This window comes from Triticum aestivum, chromosome 3A (assembly GCF_018294505.1).
Source record: "Triticum aestivum cultivar Chinese Spring chromosome 3A, IWGSC CS RefSeq v2.1, whole genome shotgun sequence".
NCBI classification, from domain to species: domain Eukaryota; kingdom Viridiplantae; phylum Streptophyta; class Magnoliopsida; order Poales; family Poaceae; genus Triticum; species Triticum aestivum.
In genome coordinates, this window is record NC_057800.1 from 750,555,807 (window position 1) to 750,576,777 (window position 20,971).

Genomic DNA, 20,971 nt, shown 5'->3' on the forward strand with positions numbered 1-20,971 from the left:
ACATATTTCATATGTCATAAACAATTTTTAATCACGAAAAACATTATTTTTAAACATGTGATTGAAAAAGAAACCGGAAGAAAAGGCAAAAACATCAAAGATAAAAAAAAAGGAGAAAAGAGAAATATAATAAAAATAAACAAAAAGAAGATGAACAATAGCAAGAAAAATGGAAAATGAAATAGAAGCGTTAAAAGGAATGAACAAGCAAAACCAGTGATTGAAAGTACAACAGAGAACAAGGCGGATGAAAACAAACTCCAGAAGTAATCCGCATAAAAAAAATGCGGAAACATGCTTCCTGAAGAAACAGGATACGACCCGCTAGAAAGCCAAAGTAACCAAAGAACCCAATATTAAAAATATCACTGGTTTCGGGGTAGATATCATGTGCTTCCACAAATCAGGTGATCCCTAACTTTAAAAAATACATTTAAATATTTCAAAAATTACATAAAAGTGAGTATTCACAGATGTGTCTACAATTTGTCAAAACTTAAAATCAAATTGAAAATACACACAGTGTAGCAAAAAAGAAAAATCTGAATTGCGAATAGTGTCTTTTTTTGTCTTTTTATACTATTCATGCCGAATTTATCTTATTTTTTCTCTATGTATATTTTGATTGGTGGGGCGATTCATCCTCAGCGGGCTCCCCCTAGAGGCCTAAATGTGTCACAAACTTCACTATACTAGCGCAATTATGCTCACGGAAACTAACTGCCTTATGCAGTGGAATCCTATTTGCCTTTAACGTGCCAAAGCTAATTAATACAAGGTCCAACTACTATTTGGCGCAAAGAAAACAACTACTATTTGGCGCACACCCCCGCCCTTTGTGCGTTTTGAATGGCCCAGCCCACCATCTCAAGCATGAGCAGGAAGCTCTCGATTTTGGGAAGCTTCCCAAGCCGGTTTCGGGAAACTTCTAATTGTTTATTTATTTATTTTTGGTGACGGCTTATATTCATTTTTTCCCTTTCCTATCTTTCTTTTTGTAAATGCGTACACTTTTTTTTTCAAATTTGTGAACTTCTTTTCATGATCTTTTTCTCAAATTTGCGAACTTTTGATTTTTTTGTGAACGTTTTTTCTTAAATTCGTGGACTATTTTCCCTCAAATAAGTGAATATTTTCGAACTCGCAAACATCTTTTTCAAATTTGTGTTTTTTCCTTAGAATCCTGAATTGTTTTTCAAATCCATCAAATACACTAACTTTTTTCAAATTCGTGAATTTTTTCAAGTTTTTTTATTTTTTTTCTCAAAATCATGATTTTCCCTTCATATTTGTGACTTTTTGTCTTATGTGTGAACTTTTGTAAAATGTATAATGCGCCAATTAGTAGCTCTAGGCACCAGGCGCCCAGTACCACCCTCACTAGATCCTAAGTGGGAATGCCGGCCATTATCGCTCCTGCATCGGTTATGAAAACCTTTAGAGGTTCCCTCTGTTTTCTTGAGTATCTTTTCTCTCGTTTTTGTTTTCAACCTTTTTTTTCTTCAGTTTTGCTGGTTTTCTACCTTTCTATATTTCTATTTCATTTTTAGAAAATTTTGAATCATTTCAAAATTCTTGAGACTAAATTCAAAATAATTTTCCAAATTTTGTGAACTTTTAAAAAAGTTGGAAACTTTTAAAAAAATTATAAATATTTTGAAATCCTCGACCATTTTTAAATTCATGTATGCTTTTTAGATCCGTGAACATTTTTTTAATGTGTGAACTTTGTTTGAGTTGACCATTTTGTTCAGACTTACGAAAAACCAGTTTGCTATCAATTCGGTTTTTTTACACCAAAAGAGCAGCAACAGAACCGATATACTCTTTTTTTAAGGAAGCAAACCATCCTGCCCTGTGCATTCCTTGCATCGCGAGGCGAGTATGCACACCGGCCCACTACATGCCGTGTGCGAGCGCATGCGTGCTAAAAAATAGGCGCTGAATTGCCTAAAATAAAAGGATGTGTCTAGGACACATTTAGATGTGCTTTACTTATTGCACATCTAAGTGAGTGAATCAAGCATAAAGCTAAAAAGAAAAAAAAGAAAAAGAAAATATCCACACGGATCTCAACGTAAAATCAATGACATAGGATTTAGATGTGCAATACTTATGGCACATCTAGATGTGCTTTAGCAAAACTAAAAATAAAACAGGTGTTGAACGCGCCGACGAGGAGGTCCTCTTTACCAGCATAAATATCGGCTATAAGCTGCGTGCATGAGCCTCCACACCATTTGTAGCCTTTGATTCTGTTTTCTTTTCTTATTATACAGGAACTAATTACTGGGAAAACTGAAAATACTAGGTGGTCATACTCCAGATTTTTTGGAAAACTCTACATTGATAGAAGATTTCTTTTGGAGCTGTGTCGCCAAAACGAACGAGGGAATCGAATTTACAATAGGTTGCTTTTCTTTTTGTGAGAAATTTTCAATAGGTGACTTGATTCTTGAAAAAAATTGAATTGCTCCCTGTTTTCTTTGTAATTGGGTGTTTCTTAACTGACTTTTGCCTTATCCGATTGGACTCTCCTCCAATGCACCTTTGTTTTTCGGATTTTTTCTGAAGCAACCTTTCAGTCTAGCTATAATACATGCGCCTGCCGATAGAATGTTGGCTAGTTTTTCAGACAAGAGCAACATCTGAAAACAGGTTTTCACCCCACTTTATATAAGAACAGGTACAAAATAAGACATGGTTTTCGCCCTAGTGAGGGTGATAATCCAAAGATTAATAAGTGCATGATTACAATGGCTCTTAACCTTGTGGTCGTGGGTTCAAGCTCCACTGTGGGCGCCAACTGTCGTGGATTTGTCACGGCAGATGTCCTAGTGTGATGACTTAGTCGTGAGGCCAACGCATCTATGTAGTAACTTGAGAGGGGTTGAGTGGGACGAGAGATGCGAAGTTTTTTACCCAGGTTCGGTCCCTCACGGTGAAGGTAAAAGCCTACATCCTGCTTCATTGATATTGATCATGGTGCTCACTACACCACAACACTTAATTAGAGGCAGTTAACTGCCGGGATAAACAATGGAATAAACGCAAACTATCTGCCGAGAATGTCGGTACTGCCGGCAGAAGTACTTGAGGGCAGAAAAACTGCCGGCACAAGTGTAGGAACGAGGACACACAGACTACCGGAAACGATTTCCGTTTGTAAGGACACCGTCTCTGCCGGTACAACTAAACTATGGCCCACTATATGCCGGAGTGTCTATAGGGCACAAGATTGAAATTGGCCCAGGTGCGTGCGTACCGTGCGAGAGGCCCGCGAAAAGTTTGCACCAAATAGCCGCCACCCCAAATAGATCTTCCTCTTTCTCTCAAAAAGAAATAGATCTTCCCCAAATCGAACCCTTATCCACACTGCCCTCTCCCACGCCGCCGCCGGCCCCGTCCACCTTCGATCTCCTCTGCCGACCTATGCGACCCCCATCGGTGTCGATGGCGCCTGGTGCGTCGAGGTCGACGTCGCCTCCTTCCATAGTCGTGCGAGGTTGAATCCCCGGCTCCCTCCTTTAGGCACCACCGACGGTATGTCGAGGTCGATGTCGCCCCCCTCTCCCGCACCAGACCCCGCGGAGAAGTCCGATTACAAGGGTGCTCTTTGGCTACCTCTTTCTCGAGAGCTATTGACTTGTCTGTCTCAACTTGTGAAACTTGTCCCTCTTGGGATGCTCTGCTCCTCCTTATATAAGTTGAAGAGACGGGTTACATGACTAGTTCTAGTAGGATTATGATTACTCTATTACAAGTGGAGTCCTAGTCTTGCTTCCTTTGTAAGGGCATATTCCTTTTGTCTTCCTTCTCAAGCCGGCCCACCATAATATGAGTCGGCCTTCCATGAACCGCCATCTGGGCCACTGGGTCTTGTTGCTCCTCTGACCCGCCTGCCGGGTCACCAATGTTTCGCCAACTCTGGACGGGTTACTAGTGAGTCGCCGGGTCAGGGCGAGTCATCAGTGAGTCGCCAAGTCCGGCCGGGTCATACATCCGGCCAGGTTACACCGCGGGGTATATCTCCGACAGTGGAAAATCCCCAAACAAGCAAGCCACAAGAAAAGAAAAATAGACAGCCAGGGGTAAAATCTGTCACAAAGCTGACAGTAAGGGGAAAAAGGGATTTACTCGTTTTCGTAGATGTTCATGTTAGTGTAACAAGAATGTTTGACAATTTGCATGCAAAATGGTATAGTATTGCCTCGTACGTGAAAAAATAACAAAATTAAATGTGCCATTTGAAGGTAACACTTCGTGTTCACCTTGTCTTTTCTGCAAAGGTTAAATTGCTAAAGCTTTCCACCTAAAAAAGTTACAAGTAGAATTTAATGTGACCATAAACACATCTCTTTTCTTTTGGACTTTTTTGACATTTGAAAAAAAAAATCACGCGCGGGGGTATGTGCTCCTCGGAGCCAAATTGGATTTCCCGTTAATAGACCATATCGTCGCGGACGACACTCGCGAGGGGCGGGTGCGCGTAGGGGCCCTTGAGCCAGGTGTTGGCGATGAAGCGGTAGGGCGCCTCGGTGAGGTGGATGCCGTCCCAGCTGACGTGTGCGTCTGGGTCGTCGCACACCGTGGCACCAGGCAGCCCGCACGACGAGCTCATGTTGTAGTTGTATGGGCCACCGCCGCCGCAGCACGCCCTCAGGGCTCCCCTCTTGTACCCTGCAGTTGCAGTTGGCCACAAATCTTGTTATTACATTGCACATTATTATCTTGGACAAATAAATACTCTGTCCTTAAAGTTGTATTCTTTCTCGTTGTAACAGAGGAGAGCAGAACAGAACACACACACACTAGTAGGAAAGGAAAGAAGTAGGAATCAAATAAGGAACAAGACATAGGGGGTATGGTTTGGAGTGGGACTGACCGTATAGATGAGGTGTGCGTGCGAACTGGATGTAGGGGGTGTAGTAGTCGGCGTAGATGATGCGGGAATCCGGGCGGCGGCGCTGGAGCTGGTCGAGGGCGATGCGGAGCACGGCGTTGTGGTAGAGGGCGACACCGTTGAACTTCTTGAGGCAGCCGGTGCGGGGGTCATAGTCGCTACGGTCCTCGGACGGGTACATGGTGAGCGTGATGGGGATGCACCCGGCGGGGAGGTTGCCCGGCACAAGCACGTGCCGCGCGCCCTCGTCGAGCAGAGCCTCGATGCCGCCGATGATGGACTCCACCACCTTGGGCACCATCTGGGTCTTCACCTTGTCCAGGCTCCACTCCGCCTTCCATGCGAAACTGTAGTCGTTGCCGCCCAACTCGCCGAACACGAAAAGCGCCTTCCCGAAAAATTCCTTGCACTCTGCATTTCGTTCGTTTTTTTAAATTTAAAAGAGAAAGAGAAATCAACAAGAAAACTCAGAACCGACTTGATCTCCATTTTAAGTTAATAATATTTACCTTTTCCTCACGATTTTTTTTTAAATTTACCTTTTATCGTAAAAAGAAATCTCATAATAAATGATTACCTTGCGGGGATGAGCAGACGGTCTCCTTAACCTCCTGGAACCACTCGAGCTGGCAGTTCATGGAAGTGTTGAAGGGCGGGATGCTCCACACGTTGTTGTCCCTGAAGTACTTGAGGTCCAGCGCGGTGGCGCCCATCACCGCAAAGTTGGCGCCCTGGCTGAAGTTGGTGCCCTTGTTCGCCGACGGCGGCAGCAGCGGCACTCCCAACGCCTCGGCTACAAAGATGAATCAACATCCATTTCGATTCAGAAGGGAATTCACTGACGTGTACATGTTCCATCGAGACGACAGAGCACGTACCCAGGAAGTCGATGACGAGACGGCCGTTGGAGCAGCGGGCGTAGGGCGGCGGGAACTTGGGCATGTTGGGCAGCTTGCCGGAGTTGATGATGACGAAGTTGCCCGTGTCGGAGAAGGAGTCGCCGAAGCTGAATATGGCGTTGTAGTACTGCGGCAACGGAGCCGCCTCCGCCGCCATCCAACCGGCGGCCAGGCACAAGAGGACGCACCAGCACCACGATGGCAACCCCCTCATCCCCTCCATGGTCACCGCCAAGCCAAAGTTGGCCCCTCACCGAACAAGTGTGCGGAAGAAAGAGAAGAGAGGACAGCTACAAGAAAAGGAGTGCTTAGGGGGTTGTTATATCGGGGCCGCCATGGACTTTCGTGAGGATCCCCACATGGTTCCGAGCCGCGCAGTTTTCCATTGACAATCGCTCCCGCGTTACGTGGTGCATTAATTACCACGCTCCCTGCCGACCGTGATCTGGATGCGCTTAGGGTTCCTCGCTGATTCCATGAAAGAAAAACAACATCATCGCTGACACTTCTTGCTTCTGGGGAAGTATACTCTACGATGCACCTTCATGTACTACTCAATGATGAAGAAAAAAGAAAAGGAGGATTCATCTGAGCAGGCTCCGGGGGTTAGAGTCAAAGGGAAGAAGGGATCATACGTAGTGATACGGCAGGGCACGTTGTAGAGAGAGGGGCAGCACTAACACTCCCAGCATGGGCGCTAGGAAATTAATCATTGAAGGTTATCTCCCCCATCCTTATCTACGACGACATGGCCAGCCACCACGACGTATCTCCCCCCATCACTTTTTGAACGATAACAGGAGAGCTGTTATATTCATTGTAAAGAAAAACATGGTACAAGGACCCACACTGCTCAGTTTATTGAAGAAAGACCAGGCGAAAACCTGAATAATTAAGTCTAAAGCACCACAACACATACGAAACGCCGGCGAGGCCGACCACGCGCAACATACACGTCGCCTTCGCCACTACCAAAGTGCACACCGCGCCGTCGCATCAATCTGATCCGCCACAAGCATATTGGTCAACCTCATCGTCACTGGAGAGGGACGATATGTCTGAAAGGAGGCAGACATATGCCGTTCCGATCCCACGACGATGACTAACATGGCTCGTCCGATGCTCCTCACATGTGGGGAGTGCTCCTGCTGCCGCCGGTCGGCCAACGGCTAGTCCACAAACGCACCACCGCAGGCTCCATGTCCATACACCACCACCGGCTGCTGATCAAGCCATAACATAACAATCGAGTCATATTGCTTCTTCCGTTGACGCTTACCTACCTGTACAAGGAAAGGTGTATGTCCTGGTAGTAGTTTTTAGCTGGAAGACATGAGCACCTTTATTTAGCACTTTCTACCGGTGGTAGAGATTGTAAAAAAGCTACACTTGATGAACTGGAAAGGTGGCGATTCATGATCTCATCAAAGTCTGGACCCTTCCTCTTGTCGTGCCACTGGCGTTTCTTCTGGTCCTGAACGCGCTTCGCGTTAACACCGTCACCTGTTTTTTCTCAGAATCAAAATTGACTTGCACATTTTTTAGGTAAGTCAATCGTTTCTCATAATCAAAACCAACCTGCATCAATTTGGGAAAGTTAAGTTTTTAGAGGAGCATTCGGCCCTTTGGAACCACAAACAAAAAACACATCAAATACTTGTGCTTGGTCTGAAACATAATACAAACTGACCCGGTATCAGGCAAGACACAAGACAAAACTGAATATAAATGAGCAAAAATAAAAATAAAGAAAAAACGAAGTATTCTAATCTAAGAAATAATGAATTTAGAATTTCAGCTAGTCCGTTTTTCTTTGACAAGAGGATGCACCTATATATGTACTAGCCGGCGGTGATCAACCTGAGAGGTGCATGCTTCGGACATACGCCCTTCTCACCTCACAGCATAAGCCAGCTAGCTATAGTATTATATTGTGTTGAGCAGATCCCGAAAACTACACACAAATGTTGGAGTTCATGGATATATCTTATGTGTGTAAGTTTCGATCGATCGATCTAATGGCACTTACTTACGGTATGAGGTCTGTGTATATATATGAAGTCAGAGTTTAATTAATCTTCATGTGGGGATGCTAATAGAAGGGATGGGCAGGCCTATAATATGTGTTATTTTCTATACGAACAAGATAAAGTAAAAACTAAAACAAAATAAAACATAATGAAGCTTCTAGGCAAAAATAAATTACTGGCAATAGTATTACCCTTTAAGAAAAAAAATGAAACAATAATGCAAACTTGGCACAAAATTTACAAAGAAACTACGGCTTTTCATAATATGCCAGAACAACCATACGATGGTGAATATTTACAAAAAGTGTCTTTCTTAAGAAGGAATGAATTAGTTGCATTGGTATTTTGCCCTTAAAGAAGGAAGAAAATGAGATAGAAACTAAAAAAAATAAAAAAATAAGGAAAAATGATTAATGACATTGGTATTACCCTTCAAGAATAAACAAACTGAAAAATATAATAAAAATGTAAAGTTTGCACACAATTTACACAAAAATTCTCCCTTTCTCCTATATGTAAGAACAATCATATAATAGTAAAATTTCCGCAAAAAAAGATTTATAAAATGAAATAAATTAGTGGCCTATAATAGTGAAACTCCGCCTATGTTGTCTCAACATAGCCGGTCCCAAGCCCGGGTAAAGGAGGAGGGTTGTGATAGGCTTGGCGAGCCAACGTAAAAACTCAGCCACTCGTATGGAGATGAAACCCAAAAGATTTTCATTGGGGCGTAACACTCTCAGCGGCGCGCCACATCGGAACCCGGGTGTGGTGGAAAATGGGCAAGGGCCAGGCCGTCACCTCCTAGGTGGCGTGCCATATCTTGATCCGGATATGGTGGCAAGTGAGCGAGGATTTGGTCATCGCATCCTTAGTGGCGCGCTACATCGGCGAGTGCGAAGGTTAAGGAAGCTAGCCAAGCCTAGGAGGATTCGCTTAGGTAGCTGTAACGTAATGTCTCTGACAGGGAAGCTTCGGGAGCTAGTTGATGCAGCGGTGAGGAGAGGTGTTGATATCCTCTGCGTCCAAGAAACCAAATGGAGAGGGCAGAAGGCGAAGGATGTGGAGGATACCGGTTCAAGCTGTGGTACACGGGGACGGTTGCAAGCAGAAATGGCGTAGGCATCTTGATCAACAAGAGCCTTAAGTATGGAGTGGTAGACGTCAAGAGACATGGGGACCGGATTATCCTGGTCAAGCTGGTAGTTGAGGACTTGGTTCTCAATGTTATCAGCGCGTATGCCCCACAAGTAGGCCACAATGAGAACACCAAGAGGGAGTTTTGGGAAGGCCTGGAAGACATGGTTAGGAGTGTATGGATTGGTGAGAAGCTCTTCATAGGAGGAGACCTCAATGGCCATGTGGGTACATCTAACACAGGTTTTGAAGGGGCGCATGGGGGCTTTGGTTCTGGCATCAGGAATCACGAAGGAGAAGAAGTCTTAAGCTTTGCTCTAGCCCGCAGCATGATTGTAGCTAACACGCTCTTTAGAAAGAGAGAATCACATATGGTGACTTTTAGTAGTGGCCAACACTCTAGCCAGATTGATTTCATCCTCTTGAGAAGTGAAGATAGGCGTGCGTGCCTAGACTGTAAGGTGATACCTGGAGAGAGTGTTGTACCCCAGCATAAGCTGGTGATTGCTGACTTCCGCTTTCGGATTCGTGTCCAGCGGGATAAGCGCGGCAAAGTCGCTAGAACGAAGTGCCGGAAGCTCAAGGGGGAGGTAGCTCAGGCGTTCAAGGAGAGGATCATTAAGGAGGGCCCTTGGGAGGATGGAGGGCATGCGGACAATGTGTGGATGAAGATGGCGACTTGCATTCGTAAGGTGGCCTCAGAGGAGTTTGGAGTGTCCAGGGGAAGGAGAAGCGGTGATAAGGATACCTGGTGGTGGAATGATGATGTCCAGAAGGCGATTAAAGAGAAGAAAGATTGCTTCAGACGCCTATACCTGGATAGGAGTGTAGACAATATAGAGAAGTACAAGATGGCGAAGAAGGCCGCAAAGCGAGTTGTTGGTGGAGCAAGGGGTCGGGCATATGAGGACCTCTATCAACGGTAAGGCACGAAGGAAGGCGAAAGGGACATCTATAAGATGGCCAAGTTCCGAGAGAGGAAAACAAGGGATATTGGCCAAGTCAAATGCATCAAGGATGGAGCAGGCCAACTCTTGGTGAAGGATGAGGAGATTAAGCACAGATGGCAGGAGTACTTCGACAAGTTGTTCAATGGGGAGAATGAGAGTTCTACCATTGAACTGGACGACTCCTTTGATGAGATCAGCATGCGTTTTGTGTGGTGAATTCAGGAGTCTGAGGTCAAGGAAGCTATAAAAAGGATGAAAGGAGGTAAGGCGATGGGCCCTGATTGTATCCCCATTGAGGTGTGGAAAGGTCTCGGGGACATAGCGATAGTATGGCTAACCAAGCTTTTCAACCTCATTTTTCGGGCAATCAAGATGCTAGAAGAATGGAGATGGAGTATATTAGTGCCAATCTTCAAGAACAAGGGGTGTTCAGAGTTGTACTAATTACCGTGGATTTAAGCTGATGAGCCATACAATGAAGCTATGGGAGAGAGAGTCATTGAGCATCGCTTAAGAAGAATGACAAGCATGACCAAAAATCAGTTTGGTTTCATGCCTGGGAGGTCGACCATGGAAGCCATTTTCTTGGTACGACAACTTATGGAGAGATACAGGGAGCAAAAGAAGGACTTGCATATGGTGTTCATTGACTTGGAGAAGGCCTATGATAAGATACCGCAGAATGTCTTGTGGTGGGTCTTGGAGAAACACAAAGTCCCAGCAAATTACATTACCCTCATCAAGGACATGTATGATAATATTGTGACAAGTGTTTGAACAAGTGATGTCGACACTGATGACTTCCCGATTAAGATAGGACTGCATCAGGGGTCAGCTTTGAGCCCTTATCTTTTGCATTGGTGATGGATGAGGTCACAAGGGATACACAAGGAGATATCCCATGGTGTATGCTCTTTGCGGATGATGTGGTGTTAGTTGATGATAGTCGGACGGGGGTAAACAGGAAGTTAGAGTTATGGAGACAAACCTTGGAATCGAAAGGGTTTAGGCTTAGTAGAACTAAAACCGAGTACATGATGTGCGATTTCAGTACTACTAGGTGTGATAAGTAGGTTAGCCTTGATGGCCAGGTGGTACCCCAGAAGGACACCTTTCGGTATTTGGGGTCAATGGTGCAGAAGGATGGGGGTATTGATGAAGATGTGAACCATCGAATCACAGCCGGATGGATGTAGTGACGCCAAGCTTCTGGCATTCTCTGTGACAAGAGAGTGTCACAAAAGCTAAAAGAAAAGTTCTACAGGACGGCGGTTCGACCCGCAATGTTGTATGGCGCTGAGTATTGGCCGACTAAAAGGCGACATGTTCAACAGTTAGGTGTGGCGGAGATGCGTATGTTGAGATGGATATGTGGCCACTCGAGGAAGGATCGAGTCTGAAATGATGATATACGAGATAGAGTTGGGGTAGTACCAATTGAATAGAAGCTTGTCCAACATCGTCTGAGATGGTTTGGACATATTCAGCGCAGGCCTCCAGAAGCTTCATTGCATAGTGGACGGCTAAAGCGTGCAGAGAATGTTAAGAGAGAGCGGGGTAGACCGAATTTGATATGGGAGGAGTCCGTTAAGAGAGACCTCAAGGATTGGAGTATCACCAAAGAGCTAGCTATGGACAGGGGTGCGTGGAAGCTTGCTATCTATGTGTCAGAGCCATGAGTTGGTTGCGAGATGTTATGGGTTTCACCTCTAGCCCACCCCAACTTGTTTGGGACTAAAGGCTTTGTTGTTGTTATTATTGTTGTTGTTGTTTAAAGAAGAAAGAAAATGGAAAAAACTAAATAATAATAATGATGTTTTCTAATGAAGAATTAATTAGTGACATTGACGTTGCCCATTAGGAAAAGGAAAATTAAAACAAAATAATGAAAAAATTGCACATAATTTACACAGAAATTGTGTTTTTGTTATAATATGCAAATATAGCCTTATAAGAGTGGAATTTCAGAAATAAGGTTCACTAAAAAGAAATAATCTGTGACATCGGTATTACACCTAAAGAAGGAAAAAATGAAATAAAAGCTAAAAAAGCAAAAGAATTAAGTTTTCTATGGAAGAATGAATTAGTGGCATTGGCGTTACTTTTTATGAAGAAAGAACTGAAAATAAAAAACCTTCAAAAATACTTGCACGCAACTTTGCAGTGAATTTTTTTTAATATGCAAAGAATAAGCATATAATTGTGTAATTTTCACACACTTGTACTTGAGTGTATACATTTCCACTAATCCAATATGCCCAAAATGCCCATGTATAATGAAGAAAACCGACTAAAAAGAAAAAGAAAAAGAAAAAGTGCATAAAAACAGGCAACATGTGATGGACTTCAGACGATAGAAAAATAGACTTACCCTAAATTGTGACAACTAAAAATTCAGCCCAATATAAAATAAATGGTTTTACCCCAAACAGGTGCAAGTCAAAAATCAGTCTAAGAAACCATGAAACAAAAATAAAGGGCCTGCTACGCGTCGGCCGGTGGATCTTTTAAAAAGATCCGCCGCCTCGTGAGCCGTTCAATTCTCCTCTCTAATTTCCTACAACGATGCTTTATGTTGCAAGATCTGGTCTTCTCTGATTTCCTGCAACAAGACCTTTGTTGCGAAACCTCATCCTCTATAATTTTCTGCAACAAGGCTCATGTTGCAAAACCGCTTGTTCTTTAATTTTCTACAACAAGACTCTTACAAAAATTACAGCAACATCTCTCGGCGCGTCTAATTTTTTACAACATCTTTCACGCGTCTAATTTTCTGCAACAAGATCCTTGTTGCAAAAATTACAATAACATCTTAAGTTGCGTCTAATTTTCTGCTACAAGACCCTTGTTGCATAAATTACAATAGGATCTCCTGCCGCGTCTAATTTTCTACAACATGACCTTTGTTGCAAAAATTGCAAGAAATTTGTTGTCGCATCTGAGCTCGAGTAGGCGAGAGCCATCGACGCCGCCGCTCCTCCAGGACGGCGGCGAAACTGAACGATGAGCGAAGGCACATGCGGCTCCAGCCGTAAGAACTGCTACAGGGCGGCACTGATGATGTTCGGGGATGGCTCGTTGACGCAGATCCACGCCCCCAAGTTGGGAATTTGTGGGCGTCACTACCGCTCGCAGCAGCCATGCTCAGCTTGCATCAGCGCGGCCTGCTAGCCTTGCACGATGAAGGAGGGGAAAAAGCCATGGTGCTAAGGGCGGACCTCGCAGCAACCCGAGGTTGCGATGCAGCGACGAGCTCCGCCTAGAGCACTACCAGCAGACTCGCCAAGTTCACTTGTCGGGCGGCGCCATGAGCAGCTCGATGGCGGCCAAGGGCACAGGTGAGGTGAAAAGGAGAGGGGGATGGTCTGGGGTGGAGATTTGTCTAGCAACACATGTGAATCAAGCGAAGCGGCGGCTGGGAGCTAAGAAAATCGGTTAGTGGATCAGAATCATTTCTCCAGAAAAAAACATGAATCTTGACAAAACAATCAATAGTTAGAAAATCGACTTATAAATTTAAAAAACAGGCAGCTTACATATTGATTCAGCGAGATGTGCACCCCTTTGGCAGCGCGCTAGCGCAATTAGCGAAGACTTTCCTATACAAGTAGTACATCGTGAGATATCCTACTACATGGATGTTGTGTGTAATGACAGATTAGTTATATGCCACTCTGATAGACTGCGTAAGTTGAGATTCTAGCTTGATCGTACATGTTTTTTATTCGGTGATACACGTGCAGGCCATGTATACGCGTGCAGAACATAGAAGGGCATCCAAAGACTTCACGACAGGTAATTAATGCATAGCTTTTATATTTGCAAGGTTACACACCCAGACCCTAATCTTTCCGTGATATTTTTCATGAGGATGGTACGTATGCCCATCCCAACTTTTTTAGTTTACAGGTAATTGTTTTTAGGGATTTTTTTCATGTAGTATGTAGATAAGGTCAAACATAGGCCGCAGCTGCTCTGCAGTGGAATGAGGGTAGTCATGAAATGGGAAAATGCACAAATTCAACAAACAATTTTTTTCCAGCTATAGATCGATTGATCTAGTTACTGCTTTCAGAAAGCATCTATCCAAACTGAACTGCATGATGATGTGTGCAAAGGGAATAGAATTAAGATAACCCTGCAAAAAATAAAAGGATAGAAATAAGATACTGCCTTTGTTCCATAATGTAGTGCTATAGATTTTTTTAAATCAAACTTTGCAAACTTTGACCAATTTTATAGAGAAAACTATTTATATCTATAATACCAAATATGTAAAATATGAAATTAATTCTTATAATGAATCTAATGATACATGCTTGGCATTCTAGATGTAATTTGTTTTTTGCACAATGGTGAAAGTTTGTGTGGTTTGAATTGTTGTATGCACTACATTATGAAACGGAATAAGCATCGTAAATGCAAGTGGCAGCAGGACTTATCCGGTCAAGAAGAAAGTTAGTTGAGAGGGACATAAAGCCTATGAACCATTAGCAACAACTTCCTTGAGAGGGCCTGCTTCAGTAGCGGACCGACATCACTGCACGACGGCTACTCACAGCGGCGGAGCCAGCGTATACGTATTGGGTTCAACTGAACCCAATGGATGTTGGCTCGTACGTTTTTTTTTTGAGACAAATGTTGGCTCGTACGTGGTATATATACATGTTTGACTGATGTGGACCCAATAAAATAATCGGGCTGACCCCAACACACCTCACGTACGTGAAAGGAAAGGGCCCAAAAGCAAAAGCCCACATAATCCTTTTACCAGAACCATGAGTGCGTCAGTCACGTAATCCTTTTTACGAGAAAAGCGCACGTGGCACGTTCGTCTAATCGTTTCTCTAATTCCCATCTCGCATGTTCGTGTCGCTCGACACCTCTGCCGCCGCCGCACGCCCGCGGCAAGTAGACGGCTGCAGATCGACATCCAATACTGAAACCCAAGATTTGAGGTAATTAGATTATATAGCCGCATCTCCTCTCCTTTTTTATATGTTTTATCTACCCTAAAACACCGTACGTCCATACGCAGTGACTGTTTTACCCTAGTTTCTTATTCGTTTTTCTCCATGAACTTTGATTGATCTAGGCTATGGAGCAGTATTTTTTGAACAAAACTCGGTCACCAGATCGAGATGATGATAGAGGCACATCAAGGTCACCCACTAGACGTAGGCTAAGTGCATCAAATTTCACTGCAGCTAGTCTCCCGAAGCCTACTATTCATACAGAAATTAATTTAGATGAGTTGTCTTATGATCCGGCTGATCGGAAAAGAATTTCAGAGTACACAAGAAATCCAAAAAAGCAAGATGAGATTAGGCGCAGATATTTAACGAGAGGACCTTACAGGCCACCATCTAATTTTGATTACCCGCAGAGGGAGATTGGTGATACTCAACGGAGATTTAATCCAGATTGGTTTGATGATTATGATCGTTGGCTTGAGTATAGTGACAAAGTGCACAGGGCCTTTTGTTTGTGTTGCTACCTTTTCAGAGATTACAATGAGGGACAAGCTGGAAGTGATGCATTTGCAATTAATGGCTGGAACGGTTGGAACAAGAAAAGCAGACTAGATACTCATGAGGGTAAGGGTAATGTTAATAGCTTTCATAATGTAGCAGTAAAAAGATGTGATGCTTTGATGAATCAAGATCAGTCAATTCATGTTGCTTTTGATAAGCAAATTGATCTTACAAAAAAGAAAATTGAATCCGGCTTGATGCTTCCATTGATTCAGTGAGATACTTGTTGCATCAAGGCTTAGCTTTCCGAGGCCATGATGAATCAGAGGAGTCAAAAAATAAGGGAAATTTCCGAGAGTTGGTACATACTTTGGCAAACCAGAATGAAGCTATACGGAAGGTAGTTCTTGAGAATGCTCCAAAAACTGTAAGTGGGTATGTGGAGATATTCAAAAGGAAATTGCAAATTATTTTGCAAAGGTAACATCAAATTTAATTGCCTCTATTTATGTTTTCTTGCAAATAACAAGTGTTCTCTAATAAGTTAATTATCTTTTGTGCAGATAACTTTAAATTCTATTATTGAAGAAATTGGAGGTGATGTATTTAGTTTGTTGACTGATGAAGCTGCTGATGTGTCTGACAAAGAGCAAATGGCAGTTGTTTTGAGATATCTTAGCAAGCGTGGATTTATCATTGAACGGTTAGTTGGAATCGAACATGTGAAGGAAACATCAGCAACTTGTCTCAAGGCTACTCTTCAAAAATTATTCACCGAGATTGGACTAAGCATAAAGCAGGTTAGAGGCCAATGCTATGATGGGGCTAGTAATATGCGCGGTGAGTTTAATGGCTTGAAAGCAAAGATTATGCAAGAGAATAAGTCAGCGTATTATGTGCATTGTTTTGCTCACCAGCTCCAGTTGGTTATTGTGGCAGTATCAAAGAAGCATGACGATATTGCAGATTTTTTTTACATGATCTCAGTTTTATTCAATGTGGTTGGAGATTCTTGCAAAAGAAAGGATATGATTAGAGAGAAACATCGAGAGTAGGTAATAAAAGCCATAGGTAGTGGGCAGATTAGCACTGGCACAGGGCTAAATCAAGAACAAACTCTTCAAAGAGCCGGGGACACACGTTGGGGCTCACATTACAGGACTCTTTCAGTTATGTCTGTTCTGAAATATGTTGAGAAAGAAGGCAAAAGTGATAAGAAATGCCAGGCACGTGGTCTTGTAGCATATTTTGAGACCTTTGATTTTGTTTTTTATTTGCACATGATGTTGCATATATTGGGAAATGCAAATACTTTGTCACAGTCTTTACAAAGGAAGGATCAAGACATCCTGAATGCCATCTCATGTGTGAAGTCAACAAGGAATGAGCTGCAAGAACTAAGGGATAATGGATGGGACTCACTTCTTGAGAAGGTACATTCATTCTGTGAAGAGCATCACATTGAGAACATAAACATGCAGGAGCAATATGTTAATCAGCACAAACCACGACATAAAACCAATAAGACAAACCTTCAACATTACCAAATTGAGTGTCTTAATTCTGTCATTGATTGGCAGCTTCAAGAGTTTGATGACCGCTTCAATGAGGTAAATTCTGCATTGCTTGGACACATGGCTTCTTTTAACCCAAAGGACTCCTTTGCTGCTTTTAACTTGGATAGCTTAGTGAAGCTAGCTGAGTTTTATCCAGATGACTTTGATTCAAGAAAACTAGATGATCTTGGTCCTGAACTTCGCACTTACATTGACAATGTGCGAGCAGATGAAAGGTTCGCCAATTTGGACGGCATCGCTGATCTTGCTAAACTAATGGTGGAAACAAATAAGCATATTACGTTTCCTTTGGTTTATCATCTTTTAAAGCTAGTACTGATATTGCCAGTTGCCACCGCATCAGTGGAGAGATGCTTTTCAACTATGAATGTTGTAAAAAAAAGTTACGCTACAAAATGGGTGACCAATTCATGAGTGATTGTCTAATCTGCTATGTGGAGAAAGATATTTTTTCTACCATTACCAATGATGCAGTGTTTAATATTTTTAAGGCAGTGAAAAATCGAAAGGGGACACTCTAAAATGTGAGTCCCTTTACAATATTATTTCTCTTGTTAGTACTTATTCTAAACTTGTCAAACTAACTTGTCGTTTTTTCAGTGTTCAAGGAAGATGAGAAGCTACACGTGGAGCTACAAAGTTATCTGATACTACTATATTTATAATATGTAAACAAATGATTTTATAATTTTATTGAAACGGGTATGTCTTGCACTCTTCAGTTTTTAATGCAACACAATGTGTGATATATAATATTATATCTCTATTCATTATGTTGTTTTTGGGTGCTATAATTTTGTTGTAAGATACTTTAAAATTATACTTTACACTTCACATACTAGTAGTAAGTTCTCACAACCAGTCATGGAGTGAACCCAATGGTCAAATTTTCTGGCTCCGCCCCTGGCTACTCAGATCAGCGACCGCACATAAGTGACTCACAAAAAGGTGGCCAGGCATTCGAATTTTATCCAACTAGTGTTTTTTTGTGGTTTCTTAAAAACACAGGAAAACTTTTTGTCGAGGGTGTCGTGCGACATATGCCAACGGATGACTTATCATGGAGGGGGCTAATAATACGTCGCCGGTGCCAGGAAACGGGATAAGGCGCAAACATGCCCGCCGGCGAATCTTACCCAGATTTGGGGCTCTGCTAGGAGATAACACCCGTACTCCTGCTCTGCAGGATCTCCGCATGATCACTCAAGCAACAATGGTGGCTACAAGCTTGCTCCTTGAGTTGTTTCTCTAGAGGGGGAAGAAGAGCAAGGCTAGCCCTAGCTTACTTCCTCTATATGCGTGTGTGGGTGTGTCAAGGTCCCAGTGAGGCTGAACCCTTTGCATGGGTGCCCTGGGTGGTTTATATAGGCCTACCCCCAAGGATACAATGGTAATCCGACCGGGTGTAGGACCCTGTTGTTAGTGTATGTAGATGCCAGCTTCTTCGCCGACCGCTGGGGCCCGCCGCCTAGTGGGTCCCGCCGGCTGCCTCGTACTTAGCCGACAGGCCGCGCCCGCCGCTCGCGGGTCTCGCCAGCTGCTCATTACTGTGGCAATGCTGCTGATGATGTGTGCTTTGTCGGGGGAGCGTGACTACAGTACCCGCCGCCTAGCGGGCGCTCACTGTAGCCACTCCCCGTCTCTTCGGATCAATGGCGCACGAACTCTGAGGGAAGGGGGAAGGCCGCTACTGGGAGTCGGCCTCCCATCTGCCGGTTGGCGGATCCCGCCGCCTTCTGGCTTCTCACTGACAGGTAGGGCCCGCGGCCTAGGGCCGTGCCGACGGCTCGTAGGGAGCATGGCCTTCTCTGCCATGGGTGATGTCATGGGCTGCGTGACAACAGTGTTGCGCTGGGCGAGGGATGTCCGCCCAGTACGCCGCACTGTAGCCACGCTAGGCCCTGGATTCGGGGATGACAGGCGTCGATGTAGCCACGCCCTGTCTCGTCGTCATAATGTGGTGCAAACTTTGAGGGCGATTGGGGCCGCCTGCTAGGAGCCGACCTCTTTGGAGGTCGCTTGCCAAGAGCCGGCCCACTTCGGGGCCGTCTTCTGGGCCTTGCCGTCTTCAGGCAGCCGGCCGCTTGGACCAGCTGGCCGCAAAGAGGGCGGTGCTTTGGTCTTTGATTCTTGAGGGGCACAGCCGGCCCCGATGTCTTGAAATGCCATGGGAGGCTGATGAGGCTACCCGTGGTCATTTACTCCGACACTTTTTCCTCAAAGATTGTTTTATTTTAAAGTGAACATTTTCAGAAACTACTAAAAGAATTGTGACAGATAAATTAGATGTGATTTTTTAAATTAAAAAATTAGAGAAGTTTCCAAAATAATAAAAGAGTGAAAATATGTTAAAATCCAAACATATTGTTGAATGTTTTGAACATTTTCTAAAATATGCTATCATTTTCAAGTTTTGCACATTTTCTAAAACATTGAATTTCTTTAAAATTATTTGTTTTCGTAAAATGCAAACACTTCTCCAAAATTTTGATTTTCTTCTATCATGAATTTTTCTAAAAGTTTAATAATTTTGGAAATAAACTTATAAAAGAAAAGTAAAATATTAAAAAGAAAATAACTAGGTAAACTAGGAAGAAGAAAAAACCAAGAGGGTCCCCAAACCGGACCTTGTACAACGTGTGCGTGCTCGCTAAATGTGCCGGCCCATAAAGGAACCACTACATGAGTATGTTGCGCGCATGTCCAACAAATACATGCACATAGAGTCCAATATGGATATCGGAACATGACCTGCCCGACTCCTGCACATGTCGTAAGCGAGGCCCGATTTACTATAGCTATGTTTTACATTATCCGTCTCCGATAGTGTCGTGCTAAAAAAACTCATTTCACACAAATGTGTCACAGACAAAGAGGGTACGTGTCACACATAGGATATCTCAAAAAGAAAAAGGAAAAAAGCTAGCTAGGGGCCATTGTACTACTCTATATACCATGCATCTCGTGTAGATCTTTGTGACTGACGGGGAGTGGACATTTACAACAATCAGCCGCCAAGAGAGTGGTTGATGCCAGCGAGCGTCAGGGGGTTTCTGTTGGTCGTCAGTTGGCAATGGGAAGCCCGAGATCAGGCGAGGCCAGGCGGTCAATGGAGACAATTATAGATGAGTAGATGACAATCGGGTAACTACTTTACCATGGATGGTGATGCATGCCAACGGTCTGTTGTGTACATGAGTAAGCCGTCAGCACCATAAATAAAGCATATCCTACTCCACATACATGAATGAGCTAACAAAACCAACATAAGCTCACAACAATTCTTGAGCCGAGGCATAATAACGACCTATTAACCTGTGTTGGTATTACCTTAAAGAAATAATTTTAAAAATGAACAAAGACACTTCTAATAAATAATGAATTGGTGGAATTGATATTACCCTTAAATAAAAATAAATTGAAAAACTAAAAAGTCAAAATAATGAAGTTTTCTAAGAAAACATGAATTAGCTGTATTGGTACTACCCTTTAAGAAGAAAGAAAATAAAAAAACAAATAAGGACAAATTTACACTCAATTTAAACGGACGTTATGCTTTTTTATAATATGCAAGTATTAGCATATAATAAATGAAAATTTTGCAAACAAACGTTTCTTAAGAAAGAATGAATTACTGTCTTTGTTATTATCTCTAAAGAAGAAAGAAAATATAATATTTTTTCTAAAATTAAAACAAATTTTTCTAAGAAATATGAACTAGTGGTCTTGCTATTATCCTTAAGGGAGAAGGAGAATGAAATAAAAACTAAAAACAAAGTTTTCTAAGGAATAATGAATTGGTGGCATTGGTATTACCCTTTAAGAAGAAACTTAATGGAAAAGAAAATCTAAACAAACAATGGCATAATTTTGCACACGATTTACATCAAATTGGTTTTTATTATAATATGCATGAACAAACATATAATAATGTAATTTTCACAAAAAGGAAGTTACCTAAGAAGGAGTGAATTGATGGCATTGGTATTATACCATTACGG

The 20,971-nt window shown here is 43.0% G+C and overlaps 1 protein-coding gene across 1 annotated transcript; it reads right to left on the reverse strand.

Annotated features, from left to right (window-relative positions):
- Nucleotides 1-4,192: 4,192 nt before the first annotated feature.
- Nucleotides 4,193-6,094, reverse strand: LOC123059719 (GDSL esterase/lipase At5g45910). The gene is made up of 4 exons (XM_044482209.1): nucleotides 5,782-6,094; nucleotides 5,481-5,696; nucleotides 4,886-5,314; nucleotides 4,193-4,680 (listed from the first exon to the last, which is right to left on the reverse strand). The coding sequence occupies exons 1-4, from the start codon at nucleotides 6,023-6,025 to the stop codon at nucleotides 4,442-4,444; spliced, it is 1,128 nt and encodes a 375-aa protein (XP_044338144.1). The 5' UTR covers nucleotides 6,026-6,094; the 3' UTR covers nucleotides 4,193-4,441.
- Between the last annotated feature and the right edge of the window lie 14,877 nt (nucleotides 6,095-20,971).

Coding starts and splice junctions, on each gene's coding strand:
- LOC123059719 (XM_044482209.1), bottom strand. CDS start 6,025: ATGGAGGGGATGAGGGGGTTGCCATCGTGGTGCTGGTGCGTCCTCTTG. Junction 5,315..5,480: donor CGTCTGCTCATCCCCGCAAG/GTAATCATTTAT, acceptor AACGAAATGCAG/AGTGCAAGGAATTTTTCGGG. Junction 4,681..4,885: donor ACGCACACCTCATCTATACG/GTCAGTCCCACT, acceptor CTGCAACTGCAG/GGTACAAGAGGGGAGCCCTG.